Here is a 16429-nt window from a genome sequence, read left to right as displayed (position 1 = left end):
GAAAGATGAATTAAGATGTTTTTTGTTTTACTTTGTTTCATTTCTGGAGACTTTTAATTGAGTTTCTTTACAAGGATAAAATTACTGTTTCTTTAAATGGAGTATGGTGGGTTTCAGGGCTGTTCCTGGTTTTCAAAAAAGGATCTTACTCTCTAACAAAAAGGTTTATCTCTGGTCCATGTGTTATCAGACACACAACAATTGCATAAAAATTGATGTCAATTCCACAGATGTAGACTTTCATTATGTCAGAAGTCACAGTTAAGACGTTAAGGTGTTTAAACCAACAGTAAGTGAGCAATGTGTCAGCAATAAAACCAAGGACTTAAGGTAAACAAGATGATGTTTTTAATGTAGAATATTTAAAGGTTGAGTGAGTCCCTCTGCAGAGTTGGACCAGGCATAAGTCTAATAAAGGTTTTTTTCTTTATGTGTGTGTGAGTCGGTATATATGCAGCTCATATGGGAGAGAGAGGCCAGTTAGTATAATGGCAAAGTGGATAAATCTCTCACAGCAGGCCTGTGTAACACTGGAAGCTGTTTTTGTGCGTTAAGCCCTTTTAGGATGATTTGTGAGAGTCAGCGCTCGCACGGTTCTGCCGAGCAGAGCTGCTCTGACCCCGCTCTTAAATCAGCCTCGCAAACAGGCCAGGGCTGGTTAATGCTGGGTCAATAATATGGGTCTGGGTGGGACAAACACACAGAGGCTTAACTTTTTTCTCTGTTAAACACAGCGTACATGTCAATAAGAAGACACTGGAGATAGTAGAGGAGGTCATTATTCCTGCAGGGAGAATCACTGGTGTGTATGTAGGTTTGCCTGTGTAATTTCCTATGCATGTACTGTATATATATGTGTGAGAAAGTGAGATGGGAGAACAGCTGCATTGATTTGGTTTTGTTTGCTGAGTACTCGGAGCAGAAATGTAAGCCGTGGGAACACCTGGAGAGAGGGGAAAATGGGAGAAGAGGAGGTGGTGGTGTCAGCTCTGCTATTGGCTCTGAACCAAGCATACATGCGCACACACACACACACACACACACACACACACGTCTGATGTGTGAGGGCAGCCTGGGATCCCAATCAGCAGCACTTAACAAAGCTTTCCTCTTTCTCCCTTTAATCGCAGGCTCAATTTGTCACTGGGGTGTCCAATTTCTGATAAGCGCTTTGACTGAGAGAGGCGAGGTGGGTGTGGGGAAGAACACAAAATGGATGCACCTGCTAACAAATGAAATCAAACCACTCCATCTTCATTTCCCCTTTTTTCCGCCAGCTGGAACAATGCTGCGGCGCTTTAGCTCTCAGCACATTGAGTTATTTCCCGCTAACCAGGGAAAAGGTCTGGCCGACTTACAGTCAAATAGTTAGGACGTGCTCAGAAGTCTGCTTTTAAACCTCTGATGGGCAACTGGGCTCATTTCTATTTCGGACTTGAGAGGAATTTAATGTAGAGGGCTAATTGCATAATTTCCTCTTAGCCAAAGTGTATTTTCAGAACATTTATTTTGTATGAGATGGGTGACATTAATCTGTTAACAGCTGCGAATATTTTTGACTGGTTACTCATGTCGGTCTATAGCAGTGATACTCAAGTCACGGAAAGGGTGCCAGATGGCCCACCGACCATTTTCTAATTCACGATAAAAACAAATTATTGCGCACTGGGAATTTTTGTTGTTCTTTGAATGTAAATAAGGTTCCAGAGTGGACAAAGAAGCATTAAAAAAAGAGTTTGATTATTAAAAAAAAGAAAAAGCCAACAGAGGATATCCTGAACACCCCGACAGAGGTATGGGTTGAACCCCAAGTGTCCTCAAATCTTAAAAAAAAAAAAACCCTGTGTACAACAAACATCGAAAGGTTGAAAACAGGCAAATAATTTATTATATATACTGGTATTATTATGGATTGTTTGTTAACTAACTGGCACCTTGCCTCCTGTCGTTTTATAACAGTGCAAGCTAGTTGAGAATATAGGACTATAGGTTAGTTTTGCTACTCTTCAGATGACTGCACTGTGCACCACCTGGGTCTGGTGGGAGCTATCGTTGGTCAGCAGCACCAGTTGTTCAGCAATTACTGCTCCTACTGGCGTCCCGACCTAACAGCCTTGCTGTAGAAACATTTCGCCCACCTTTTGGTTTCCGCCCAGCAGCCCAATTTTGAGCCATAAACCCCCTTAAGCATTGTAAATGTTCTGTTAGCACTGCTAGCAGTGTGCCAAAAAAGTTAACAATTAGTTTGATTAGTTAAAGGGATTTTGCAGCTCAAAATTAAACTGCTAGATGTGGGGAGACGGTAAGGTGGCCACTATGTTTTGGCAGCAATGCAGTCCTGCCACCATGGGTCGGGACGGCATCACCAGCAGTAATCGCAAATGAGCAGTTCCGCTAGCAAGCTCCCACCTGTCCTGGGTGGTACCCAGTGCAGAGTAGAGCTTAGATCGGGCCCAAAAAATTCAAGCCAACCCGGCCCGAGCCCGTTCACGTTATGTCCAGGACCGTCCCGGCCCATCCAATTAACTGTAATTAACGGCCCGAGCCCGATTTAAATCCGACATTTTTCAATAAGTTGGCTGTTATAATTAACGCTAAGGACACACCGAGCGCGTTAGTGCCGCGGAAGTCCTGCGAGTGTACTCTCTCTCTCTCATATCTGACCGGGCCCGGCCTGGGTCCGTCAGAGGGGTGGGGGGTCCCGGCCCGACCCGGCTTGGGCCCGCGGGCCGGGTCGGGCCGGGCTCGGGCAGAGAATCTAAGCTCTAGTGCAGAGTGGCCAAGGCTAATGTTAGCCAACTAGTTGAGACTGGAGAGTGGGCAGTGGACACTATGTTAACATGGCTAGCTGGATTTCTGTCTGCAAAGTCAAGAGAAAATAAAACAAGGCACGACTTTCACATCACAAAAAAAAAAAAAAAAAAATTCACCACCTCTAAATGGACAGCACGTTGAAATGCGGCGCTAAGGGCCAACTCATAGTTTCTGTGTCTGCTTTGGTCTGCTTTGGTCTGCTTTGGTCTGCTTTGGTCTGTGTGACGTGAATGCTCAAATAAGGAAGGTGACCTCGGGTCTTTTGAAAGGCGCCTTTTCATAAATTAGGGATATTATTATGTCATCATCCACGTCATCGTCCAGGAGGGTCCGCACGGTCCCATATGCAGATGTCCATGTGCAGCCCATGTTTTGTGACCGTGCATAGCAAGCGTGCCAACTGCGCATGTTCCAATCTCTTGCTCCACTCTGTAGTGTGCGATCATGCCAGCTGCAGCCGCTGTACCCCGGTGAAGTTAGTTTTAAGGTAGATATTTGACACACATGCACTCCTGACCCAGAGGTTTCTTCTTAGTTTCACCTCCATCCAACGTTGGCAGCAGGAGGATGGTAAGCTCACCTCCCAGCCCTCCTGTTTACTGCTGGGGGCTGATGCAGACCCTTAACTGTACCATGAATGGGGCTGCTTGACTGCAGCTGTCTGCAGACATTTAATGCGAAGAGTATATCCAAGCCTTGAAGCTCACCGAGTCAATGGTGCGCCGCACTAAAAGGAAAGGCCTCTTGTATTTCACTTCATTTTACTTTTTTCCCTTAAAAATTAACCAATTAGTTGCTGGTTAATGGGTTTCTGCCTATTGAAAGCAGAATTAATCAAAACTGACATTCCTGGTTCAGGCACAAAATTGCTGTCAGGATTACAAGGCTTTTTTCATTTTTGTCTACTTCATATTAGATACATATTTCTTTGTCAGCTGAAAATCTGCAGTGGATCAGTTCACAAAGGCTCATCTGTTTGTTTAGGTTTCTTCATCCTGTCTGTCTGCGATTTATAACTGAGCGCAACTTGAAAAACCAGCTGCCTGGAGTCTGACAATTTCTTTCACACACACACAAACAGATAGTAGATTAACTAGTATCTGTATATCTGTGTTGTTCTAGCCATGCCATCCTAGTCCTGTACCAAACCCCTCAGTCTGGCATCTGACACGGCAGCATGTGACTCAGCACATTGTTGTCTGGTGTGATATGGGAATATGTGAAGATAACACAACGATGCAGTGGCACCACAGAGGACATGAAAGGGAGCAGTGTGTTGCTCTCATATGTATGAGCGCAGCTCTGAGTTGTGTGATCTGATGGTTACCAGAAGGCTGAAGTTTCTCCGGAGGATAAAAAAAAGTCTCTTCTGTGGTGTTTACTTGCATTCCTGCACTTCTCAGTGTTTCTGTTGTCACCAGGCATATCCAATACACAAAGCTAGTGCAGTGTGCCTTTAACGACGGCAATGTTTGTTCCTTTGGTCCATCAGTCAGTCCACCGCTTTGGTCAAATACCTCAACAGCTATTGACCAAAAAATTGTACGTTAATGGTCCAAGCTGGATTAGCAACATTTTGTTCAGATATTGATTGATGGGATCCATCTGATGTGTCCTAATGACTTTGATGATTCCCAGACTTTTCCATTAGGGCCATCACAAGCTTCAAATTTGTGGTTTAAAGTGAAATATCTCTACAACAGTTGGATGGATTGCCACGAACGTGGGTACAGAAATTCACGTTTCTCTTCAGGATCAACTTAAAATAACTTTGGTCATCCCTTAAAGGGGACCAATTATGCTCTTCCTTATGTCCTGTCATAAATAAATAACGTTACAATGTCGGATGTTTATTTCAAATGTGGCCAAAGTTTAAATAATGAGGTAAAGGTATGTAAAAGTAATCCCTGTGAGCAAAAACCTCAGGATTCCCAATTGTTCTAAAAACTCGGTGTTTACATTGCATACGCTGCTACATGTAGCTACATGCTAACGTTAGGGAACCGTGTAAACCGCTGATGTTGTAAATTTCTCACACTGGGTCTCACCCTTTTTAAAAATCTCCAGCCTCACCTGAGCACTGTGGGAGTACAAGGCCATAAATTTCCCAAACACAGCAAATAAGGAAATGCAGACAGAGAGCAGAGTCTCTGCATAAAAATACATAAGTGATAATTGAGAGGGCTTATTTGTGTAAGAGTCTATACATTGTTTTTAGCAAAATCCTGCATAGCACACCTTTAAAGAGACAGGTGCTAAAATGAAGCATTTCAGACAGAGGAGAAATACAGGTGTTCCAGCACAGACAATATGAGGAAAATAAAATGGTTTTTGAAGATCAAAGCATGTAAATATGTTCTAGGAAAAACCCAAAATACAATTATGAATCTGAAAATGAGCACATAAGTTCCTTCACTCTGTCATTCTGTAAAAATTTTAATTTGCCAGATCCTTTGGTTCATGTTCAGATAACCTGCAAAAGTGATCACATTCCCATCAACCTCAGCTGTACTTTGTGTTTTGTTGCGCCAATTAGCAAATGTTAGCATGCTACCAAACTAGGGTAATGAACATGGTGAACCTGTTAAAGATCAGCATGTTAGCATTGACATTGTGAGCATATTAGCTTTCTGATGTTAGCATTTAGTTGAGCCACTGCCTCACTATGGCATGGCTGCAGATTCTCAGTTCTGTCAACATTTGCTTCCAAGTCCCAGCTACCCCATCAAAGTGTTTTATGTAAGTGCTGTTCAGCCTCTAAACGTCGTCATGGATGGTTTTAGACTCTGATTAATTCGACTCATTTCATGTGTTAATCATTAATTAGTGTGAGATGTATTAAGAGTGTGAGTAAATCAAATCTAAGCTCGGAGCTGCTTCATGAGATCAGTTTGCTTTCCTTTTCTTTTATTATATGTCATCTTTTTTTTTTTTTTCCCCTTTTCCTCATGTGGTTTAAGACTGTCATGTCTGAGAGCAGGCCGGCTTATTCCTCACTGAGGCATGCCCAGCTTCTGGCTGCACTCTGGATGGATTTGCAGCAGATAAATAAATAACTAGGCTGGCACCCCTCACTTTGGATCCCCTCTGTTTTGGCAGGCCGTCCACACTGCATTTTCTATCAGGTGTAAACATGTCTGTCAAACGGCACAGCCAGGGGCCGCGGCATTTTGGCATTCATGACGCCACGCATGCGGCGCTGCCAGCACTTTCTGTCTGCCCGCCTGACCTTGGCCGGACTTGACATGACTGAGCACACTTAGCTCTACCTTCCACATTTGTAGGGCTCTTTGGAAAGGCAAGTGGGCTTAAGTGGCTGTTAGTGAAACTGACCCTAAGTTGAAGAATGGACCTTGGCTGGCTGTCCCTGCAGCGCTGACGTGGTGGACGGGTAATGGCCATGACATAGCTCCGGCATAGTTAGCCAGGCCAGGCCAGGACACTCATATCTCCTCATCCTCTCATTTCACCACCATTACTGTCATCTTGTCCACAGTGAGGAGCAGTGGACATCACCCAAGCGGCAAGCTCCAAACCACTGATGTAAAGACAAGAGTGGAGGAATGAGGTCACTCTGATAAGAGGAGGCCTCATGCTTTGGCGTCTCAGTTTCATGGTACACAGCTCCTCTAAGAGCCTGTGTTCCCATCGTGAAACCAACTCTCCGTATCTGACACGTATGCAAAGATTCTGCCGATCCAGCTGTGGACTGTGCATTATTCCAGGGGCATGCTGTCTCTCTCCGCTCCACATCCACCATCTCACCTCAGGGAACTGTCACTTTTTCATCAGTTACAGAGCATTCATACAGCCTCCCAGTTGTTTCACAGACCCCTCCCCTCCCTCTAAAGAAGAGTAGTTTCAAGTAGCTGTCTTCCTCTCTCCCACACTACTGCAGCAGTTTCCTTGTTTGACAGTTTTATGCCTGACACTCCCGCAACTTGGAAACCACTATTTTACAGTCTCTCAATTTGTGTGCGAGTTTGGGATGGTTGTCTTCCCCTCGCTATCATGACCGTCTCTCACCCTTTCTCTTTCGGTGCGAGATAACAGTCCGCGTTGATGAGGGGTCTCTGCTGGCTGAAAAAGCGTCCCATCCCAAACGCCTCGGGATGTGCTGGAGTCATCAGGATCCATTGTGTGAGACCGTAAACCAGCCTGTCGTAGCCTAACATGCCCGTGGCCCTCTGCAAGCAAAATAAATCCTTTTCTACCTCTGTTGTTTATAAAGCCTGATGGGCTAATGAAGGCCATACACTCCGATGTGTCATTTCTTCCTAACGTTCTCAAGAACCAAGGCTTTCTTTCCTCTTTCTTTTGACAGAACACTCTGGCTTGGTATTCAAGGGTAAAAAGCTATTCTCTGTTTCCCGCTCCTTCTCTTTCTTTACCTCCTATTCAGAGACTCGGCTCGCAAAGAAAAGTAATTTCACTCTCTCTGTCCCTGAGAGAATCAACACAGTGAAGTTGCATTGAATTTCTACTGCAACATTTTTTTTCTTGGCTCTATTTCAGACCTATAACCTGGGGGTAAACATGCAATTAGAATAACAGCAGCCTGCTCTTTCCTCTACTCTCCTCTCCTTCAGCCGTTAGCACAAGCAATGTACAACATGGTGACTTGGTTCTCCTAATTGCTTTTGCTTTTAATTGGTATAGAAAAGCTGTTAATATTCAACCAGCAACCAAACATATTTTCTCACCTGTTTTTTATAGTATTGTTTTTCGCCACTAATATTGTGCACATCCTAATGAGCTTATTTTTGGTGCACAATCCTCGTGTTCCTTGCTGCTGGTGGATATTGTAATAGATGATTTCCAATGCAATTAGCCTGATGCAATTCCCAAATTTCTAACAAATGCAGATCATAGTTGATGAGGAGGATATTGATCAAAAGATTCATAAAGATTCAGTCAGCTGGTCTTAATTTTCTAAATGGCTTCCGTCTATCCTCTTCCTTCCTCTCTTCTTCACATTTTTTTTTAACTTTCAGATGGCTTTCTTTTTCTCCTTCCCCACCGAGGAATGAAAAGAAAATATAGGTCAGCTTTTATGGGAGCAATTTGACACATGACACAAGCCATGCGCATCACTTGCTCAAGTCCTGCTTTGTCTGCTCGCCTTTATTTGTCTATAATGAAAGCCACACAGTTATTCGCACACTTTTATAACGGTTCTATAAGTAGCTGGTGGAGACTTGCCGAGTCATGGGGGCCCCCCTAATACTCTGAGAACCCTGTGGTGTCTGTCTGCATGGGGCTGATAGTGTGAGACGCCTGGCTAAACTCCACCAAGCCAATCCCCGCTCCACAGGCCGGCCCAGCTGGCTCAGCTCGGCCTTCACAGATGCAACTCTGTTTCCACTCAGGACAGGAGGGGCTGTGTCTCTATGTCACAAAGGCTACTAAGCCATCGGGGTAGACACCTATTTGCCTGGATGTGTGGATGGCTGGAGAGATGAGCCCGAGTACAGACCAGGCTAAACACCTTCAATGGTTGTCAAAAGGGCGATTCAGCAGAAGCCACCAGCTGAGTCGAGTCACGTGTTGATTATGTCCTGCAGAGAGGCAACTTTAGCAAGCTCAGTCCATGCTTGGACTTGCAGCTCAGTGGCTAAAATAAAGTATTGGCCATGTGTGTTTCTGCAAACCACGGCTACATTACATTTGTATGTTTTATACGCATTGTATTAATATTTGTGAAGTGACGTAATATTTAAGTTGATTTTGTAATTGGGAGGTGGAGGGGACGTCTGGATGTCAAGCTGCAGACCACTGTTAGAGACCAACAAACAACAAAATCAGTCATCGCTGTTTCCAGCAGCTTTTTAGCCCCAAATGTAGGTGTTTTTTTTGGGACCTTTGGCTGTGTTTCCTGCTGCTTTTTAGCTCCAAATGTGGCTGTTTTTTTAGGGACCCATGGCTGTGTTTCCTGCTGCTTTTTAGCTCCAAATGTGGGTGTTTTTTTGGGACCCATGGCTGTGTTTCCTGCTGCTTTTTAGCTCCAAATGTGGGTGTTTTTAGGGACCCATGGCTGTGTTTCCAGCAGCTTTTTTAGCCCCAAATGTGGGTGTTTTTAGGGACCCATGGCTGTGTTTCCAGCAGCTTTTTTAGCCCCAAATGTGGGTGTTTTTTAGGGACCCATGGCTGTGTTTCCTGCTGCTTTTCAGCTCCTGAATGTGGGTGTTTTTAGGGACCTTTGGCTGTGTTTCCTGCTGCTTTTCAGTTCCTAAATGTGGGGGTTTTTTTAGGGACCCATGGCTGTGTTTCCTGCTGCTTTTCAGCTCCTAAATGTGGGGGGTTTTTTAGGGACCCATCGCTGTTTATCCTGTAGCTTTTTCACCCCGAAATATGGATGTTTTCTTAGGGACTTGTAGCATTTCCTGCAGCTTTTTAGGCATCAAATGTGGGAATATTTTAACAATTTGTGGCTTTTTTGTCCAGCAGCTCTTCAGCTCACAAATGTAGGTGTTTTTTAGGGACCCAACGCTTTTTCCTATGGCATTTTAGGCACAAAACATGGATGTCTTTCAACGACCCATTGCTGCATTTCCAGCAGGGATTGTTCCCTCAAAACTGGGTATTTTAAGCCAAAACATGATCTTTTTCTAACCATAATCAAGTTGTTTTTGTGCCTAAACCTAATCTGTATCTGCTATATAATAATGTGCAAATGTAACATACTTTTTGTAATGTGGTTTGCAGAAAATAACAATGCCAGCATATTTTCTGGCGATTGGGTTGGGACTTGACACTATCAGGTGAAGTCATCCTGCTCGTGATACAAATAGTCCATGTGTTGGAAAAAGGCTCTATGGGGGCGGGCGCCTTTGTAGAAAGCGCCAGCGTTTGGCGTGTGATGTATATTTGAAGTCGCAGTGGCAGCGGTGCTGATAGGCGAGTCAGTAGACGTCAGGCTTCTGTCTGTTGGGTTTCATCTCGTCCTGCTCTGCTCTGTAAAGCAGATTGTCAGCTGGGGCATTACCATAGGCTGACCTTTGCCGCTGCACTCCCCACTGCACAGCTTTCTGACATTCAGGGGCGCTGTGGGGGAGGCAGGAAGGGGGCGGGTTGACGGCCCGTTGGCTGTTTTTTTTGCCTGTAGTGCGTTGATGTGTGTGTTCTTATAACAAATGCACTGACAGTTAATGCTGGTGTCCCCCCTCCCTCCACACACACATCATATCAGTCTCTTGCCACCATTTGATATTTAGTTTCTCTCCACCCCGAACCTGTCTGTTGTCAAAGAGATTGCTGTTATCTTTGTGTGAAATCTTGGCACCCTGATAAATGAGAGAGAGCTGGAAATCTTGCCTGCTGCTGACATCAAGGCGCTATGTACCTAAAATCCTTCCAAGGCCGAGGGAAAAGAATAACATATCAGGCCAATTAAAGTTAATGCATGGTGACACGCTGAATCGAGGGCAGGGATTGCTGCCATATGGCGGTCCAGGCTGTAAATCAGAAAGCAGGGGAAAGGGTGGGGGGGGTGGGCGCTGGGCAACAGAAAGGGTGACGCAGCATCAACGGCACAAAACATCCTCAGATCTGTCACAAGACTGCAGCCTCGCCACCCACCAGTCTCCCTCTCTCTACCCTTTTCTCCCTGTCTCCCCCCCTGCCGCCCTGCCCCTGCAGCACCCCAAGGTGCAACGCTCTCAGGTACCTGTGTAGAACTGGCAGCTTCATTAAGGCTTGTTTTTTTCTCCTCTCGCTGGGAGGATTTAAATGAGCTGTCATCCTGACCTTTTTGAGCTCCTGCTTTTTAAAACAAGTTCAGCCCCCCCACCACCACCACCCCAAACCCGCCACCCGTCTTTCCACCTTTCTCTCTCGCTTTGTCACTCTTTCCTCCACTTGTCTCTTCTCCCTGCAGGGGGGAAGACACTTTTAAGCCATCACCCTGCGGCAGACAGGCATGCCAAGGTTGTTTTGTGGGTAATTGCCTCTCTCATAGACGCTGTTTGTCTGCGCACACTTGCCGCCCTCTTCTGATGCCACACAGCAAAAGGGGGGAGGAGGGCACGGACTCTGTAGACTTAATTTGCTCCCTGACTGTTCTTCAGTGCTGATTAAGCAAGCATCTGTGGTGTTTTGAATACAGCACTAAGCCAAGTGGAGCATGGCTAACGTTTTCTCCCTCTCTATTACACAGGGTTATTGCACAAAGTGGCAGGCATTTATTGGAGCTGTAGCCCTGTTTATTCGTTTCTTTTCACCACATCCCGAGCCGGCCCCATTGTTTAACGTCCCCAAAATAAAGGCCTCTTTGAGGTGTAGAGGACTTCAGTATCGATCAGAGACTCACTAACTTGTCAGCGCCAGGCTCTCTCGAGTGTGTTCTTTTCGAGTGTACAGGAGTCATTAATTTCCTCCGCAATGGTCTGGTGGAGGCGGAGAGGTAAAGCACAGGTAGCAGGGTCCAACTAGCTGACTAACATGCAGGGCGAAGAGGAGGAGGAGGAGGGACGGAGTCGATTTAAAGCTGCCAGCCCCTCAGGCCCAGTCTGCCCGTTTTACTTCAGCTGTTTGATGTTTAATTGAAGTTGTTATTGGCATCAAATGTCACCTTACCTGATGCTCCAGGTGTGAATCAGTTTCTAATTGAAAGGTAACGATGTCTCCCTCAGCCCTGTGCCTCCGGGGATCGGCCACAGAGTTCTATTAGTCTGGACCCAGCCTCTGTATCACCACGCACCATGTGCTGCCTTGCAGTTATGTCTGACTGCTGACCTCTCCCTCTCTCTTTCTCTCTCTGCAGTGTGAGGAAGTGTGTGTCCCATGTTGCATTAGTGTCTGTGTGAAATGCTGGCCTGTCTGCCAGGGCCAGGTGACCTCCCCCTCCAGCTTCTCCCCCACACGCAGATGAACACTGGACATCAGAAATGTAAGTATCTCAAGACACGGACACACACACACACACACACACACACACACTATTAACAACCACCACCATCCCACACAACAAACCAAGCTGTTACAATCCGGCTGCCCGCCCCACGTCAGATGCCAACCCTGGCCTGGTTCTCTTCTGCAGCTCTGTGTTAAAACCACAGAAAAGGAATATATTTGTGCTCCAGGATCGTAGATCTATCTTCAAGGGAAATTAGGATGAACTGCACCATTAATTTTCTGATGAACAGAAAACCGGCCCCCCTCCTTCCCTCCTTCATCGGCCCTCAAGATCTGTCTGCCACAAGAGTGCGGTCCTGTGTGCGCTTTATCCCCACATTCATGTGTTAGATTTGACCATCTCGGATACTTTGCACCATCAGGGAGAGTCAGTCACTGTCAGACTGGCAGACAGATTGCGGCTGAGTGGTTTTTGCCCTGATGATCTTGTAATGAGAGTGAATTTAAGAAGCAATCTGCTGCCCCGGTTTTTAATGGCAGACTAGTCAGAGCTGGCCCACTTAATTCAATGTGTTTGATTTTCACAACTCAACTGCCAAAAAACTTGGACTCTTTACAGTGTGAGGGGCAGCGACTAACTGGCTCCGACTGGAGAGACTGGAGGAGATTAATATATGACAAACTGATGAATGGAAACAGTAATAAGAAGTCAGTGTTTCCTTTCTGTTTTTCGTTGGATTTTCACCAAAAACACATTTTTAACTTTTAACTTAAGAGTCAGTCCATTATTTTTTAATTTCTTACATTATTCTGTAGCTTCCCTGTAGTTTTCTTTATGTATTCTAATCCAATTATTCAAACTTAGGTGAAAGTACAGGTCCCCTGTGACTTGATGCAGATTTCTGCATGACGATGTTGCTACATATAAACCCCCTCACCTACCTTAGGTGCCTCTTCATGACTACGCCTCGCCATATCAGCGCTTTAACCTACATCCCTACTTTGTGCATACAGCTAAATCTGTGTTTCTGCTTGAAAAACCTGGACAACAAAACTTGCCCGTTAAAAGTGTAACTGATCATTTATCACTTTTTAGATACATTTAAAACTACATTTCAGCTGTTGCCATCTTGGATTTTTGGAGCCAGAGGTGACCATTTTTCATAGACTGTAGCGACACCTCACAGACAGCCTGTCACTTAAGCAGCGCCACACTTAAATATTTGGGTCTCAACATATAACTAGGTGATTTCTATAAAAATTTTAACCCAGTACAGTTGTCATGAAAGGGGAAATTAGCTATAGAGACCAAAACATTTTTTGTACCAGGCTGAAAACATGGACATTTTAACATGGGGGTCTATGGGGACTGACTGACTCTGGAGCCAGCCTCAAGTGGCCGTTCAAAGAACTGCAGTTTCTGGCAGTTGAGCGCTGGCTTCATTTCTCAGCCTCGGAGGTTGCCGCTTAATTTAACCCTACATTCACATTTTATCAAAACGGGTATATGTAGAAGTTCCATTTTGCAATGATGCTCTCATTTTGTCTTGTGTCATAAACCCAGCACACCCCTTTCCTTCACAGGGGTGCACTCAGTGTTGCCAACTGAATTTCTCACTAGATTTAGCAACTTTTCAGAGCTTCTAGTGACTTAATTGCCAAAAAGGGTCTAGCAACAAATTTAACGACTTGTTTAGACCATCAGGGAAAAAGCAAGGAATATATTAAAATATATTATATAGTAATCCATTCACATGCATGCTGCTCAGAGTAATTGCATCACAGCTCATCTGCCAGCAGTATGCGGTCTTTCCCTCTCTTCTTGCACCGTGTATATATTCATATATTATTTGAATTTATTTGATAGGTACGATGCAATAGTTCCAACACAGAGCATGAATGTACTGCGCAAAGAGTTTATAGCTATTGTTAATTTTTAACTCTGATCCCTCATTTGGCTTTTTTATATTATAATTAACTTATTTATTTGTCTCTTTTTCTTTTATACATGTTTTTGAATTTGTTTTTCAATTGAATTATACTCAAGTTCAAAGAAACACACTGTTAATAAGATTATATTTTTTTTCTTAAAGTCCAACAAATGCACGACGTCTCTAAATTCAGTGAGTAATCTTGTTAAATAATTATGAGTATGATCTGATAGTCAAGCAGCCCTACTGTATTGGTGTGTTTCTTTGTCCTTCCTACAGTGAGCTTTTTATATATATATATATATATATATATATATATACCCAAAAGATCAATCACTTCCCAGATATTGATTACGGCCCATCCAGCCGGTCAGCTTTATTTATGCAATCATATTAAGTCTCCTCTTCCTCCTGCCTGTTTCTCTCAGAGTAAAAACTCAGCTCTAGCTTGACCCATTTCTGCTGCAGTTTTTTTTTTTTGGGTTGTAAAATGCTCCAGCTCATCAAGACTGTAATTTCAGAATCACAGTAATCAGCCAACCCCCAGGAGATCAGCGAGTGTGAGGGAGTCTGCTAAGTGCCAGCGTCTGTTGCCTCACTCAGGCAGGCTTGTGACATAGTGCAGCCATCAGCTTCACCGTTTCTCTGCTCTTCCTTTATGTGACACACTGAGACACATCAGAGCACGAGGCGCAAACTGGAGTTCAATTTGTTTTTCTGCCCAACGCTGTAATCCATTTTGGTGATGGAGCGTGCTTCCCACAGCACTAACGGTCCTAGAAGTGTAATTTCAATCTATTTTTTTCTCTCCTCGTCATTCTCTTATAATGCTTTTCCTTTTCATCCGCTCTTCAAAGTATCATTAACAGACACGGTATTACATCAAAAGCACTGGAGCTGTTTTTCATTTTAGACTAAATCATTTTTTATCAAAGTGACACAGAAGAAAGGGAACTGAAAAATATCTGTACAGTCAAGCCTACCCATTATTCAGACCCTCTAGATCACTTTTTGTCTGCAGTTTGTCTCGTTGTTGTTGTTGTGTTTCGAGTTCCCCGTGCGCTGCTTCACACAGCCAGAACCAGGCCTTAACCCCCAAGTTAACACTCTGCCGTCTCCCCCCTGGCTGTCCACAGGACTCCGTGTCTCTGCAGAGCCCCCTCGTTTACCCAGCATGGAGGATAATTTGACAGCTTAACTCCATGAGAGGTGTGCTTGGCTGCTTTTAGGTGAAATTCATGGACTAGTTGTCACTTGAAATCTTTATTCTGACAAGTTCCCTCAGAAAAAAAGAGGCTCAGATGGAGAGTTTACATAATTAGCTCCAAATTGTGTTCCTGTTCATCTCTCCTTGAGCACTATCCTTTTCAGTGCACTCTGACGCTCTGTTTTCACCATGAGCTCCAGGTCTGGCCGTGCACTGCCCCCTCTCCTGCAGGTGAATCTGTGCACAGGAGAGGAGTCGTTTAAAGTTACGAGCTTGCAGGTTGCTGTCGGTGGCAAGGCCAGAGCAGCTGCTCTATTTATCACCAGGGATTGACTGTTAACAGATGATGGCTGTCTGAAGGGAAGGTTAGGTATGCAAAGAGGCAATGGCGTTTTTTACACAGAGATCCCGTAATAGGGCTGCAACAAGGACCTTTCATCACGCTGGGTTTGCTTTTTATATAGAACTAAGCAACACCGTCATCATGCCACTCCAGTGTGTGATTTTAGATAGCATGCCAGCATTCCAGAAGCAAAAGAGGTGTGACGTGCCTCACGTGTAACACAACAGTGTCGGCCTCTAGTGTGACATATAACATACATATCGCGCGACACGTCTAAGCAATAACACTGGCATAACATGGCAATAACAATCATTCACTGTCCGTGCTATACGGCAGCTGATCTGGTCTTCTGCGTGGAGGGTAAGGAGCTCCCGGGCCTCAATGTGTCCACCAACATTTTCGGTTGCTGTTCTTCCTCTTTGAGTTAGCTGCTAACTGCTACAAGCTGCTTTCTAAATCTCCCAGCAGTGGGTCGCACATACAACACGTCGACAGAATGTCACGCCAGTCCTGTTACGCCGGCTTTCCCTTTGAAAACCCAAACCAATATCGAAGAACTAGTGGTGACCAAGGCTGACTGTTGAATTGCCTCATGTCGCCTGTGTCGTATGCTCTGCGTCTGCATGAGAGAAAATAACTCTCCATAGAAGCCGGCAGTGGTAGTCTGAATTCATCGTTCAAAAAAGAAAACCAGAAGAACAACATGACAGATTCAAGATGCTGTTTAGCCAGTTAGCACATTAGCAACACAACCCAATGTTGAAAGAACAAATGATATTTACCGTTCACCGGCGAACAATAACACGTGTTTCTGCTAAAGAGCTGAATTGCTAGAAAATGATTTAATCTAATATAACAAGTTTGTTTCGATCTCACTTCTTCTTGACTTTAGTTGTTTGTTTGCTTTCCTTACTTATGCTTCCCTTCTCGTGTGCTGAATTGAACTGCCAGTCAGAGAGATTTCTCTCACCGATGGGCTCCACCAGGTTCAATGCCAACAAGGGCCGAGGGCCAACAGACGCTCACCGACAGCCTGACATTGACATACAGCCAACAGTGTGTCAGGGCCCTCACACAGACGTCAATATGGTGCCGTTACTACCTCCGTTGCCATCCTAAAGGTGACAACTCTGTCCCTCCATTCTGTGATCATATCTTTTATACAGAATGTCAAGGCGGAGTAATGCCGCAACATTCCTGAATTGAACAGGCTGTGGAAAAGGGGCTAAAGGGTCAAAAAGAAAACAGCTCATACTCAAGGCAGGATGACTCAAGCGCCAC

At 44.7% G+C, this 16429-nt stretch overlaps 1 protein-coding gene across 4 annotated transcripts in view; it reads left to right on the top strand.

Moving 5' to 3' along the window:
- The window catches only part of fam222ba (family with sequence similarity 222 member Ba), a 48858-nt gene that overhangs the window by 20049 nt on the left and 12380 nt on the right, over positions 1-16429 (top strand). For 3 of the 4 annotated variants that reach the window (XM_050035162.1, XM_050035169.1, XM_050035158.1), the window contains exon 2: positions 11576-11701. In XM_050035162.1, coding sequence (XP_049891119.1) covers positions 11620-11701 — 82 coding nt within the window. In that variant the 5' untranslated portion in view covers positions 11576-11619. Of the gene's footprint in view, positions 1-8193; positions 8655-11575; positions 11702-16429 lie in introns of those variants that run through there. The other variant, XM_050035175.1, reaches the window with a different exon arrangement.

This window comes from Epinephelus moara, chromosome 3 (assembly GCF_006386435.1).
Source record: "Epinephelus moara isolate mb chromosome 3, YSFRI_EMoa_1.0, whole genome shotgun sequence".
NCBI lineage: Eukaryota > Metazoa > Chordata > Actinopteri > Perciformes > Serranidae > Epinephelus > Epinephelus moara.
The sequence above is the reverse complement of the archived record's forward strand: the minus strand, read 5'-3'. Positions and strand labels throughout refer to the sequence as shown.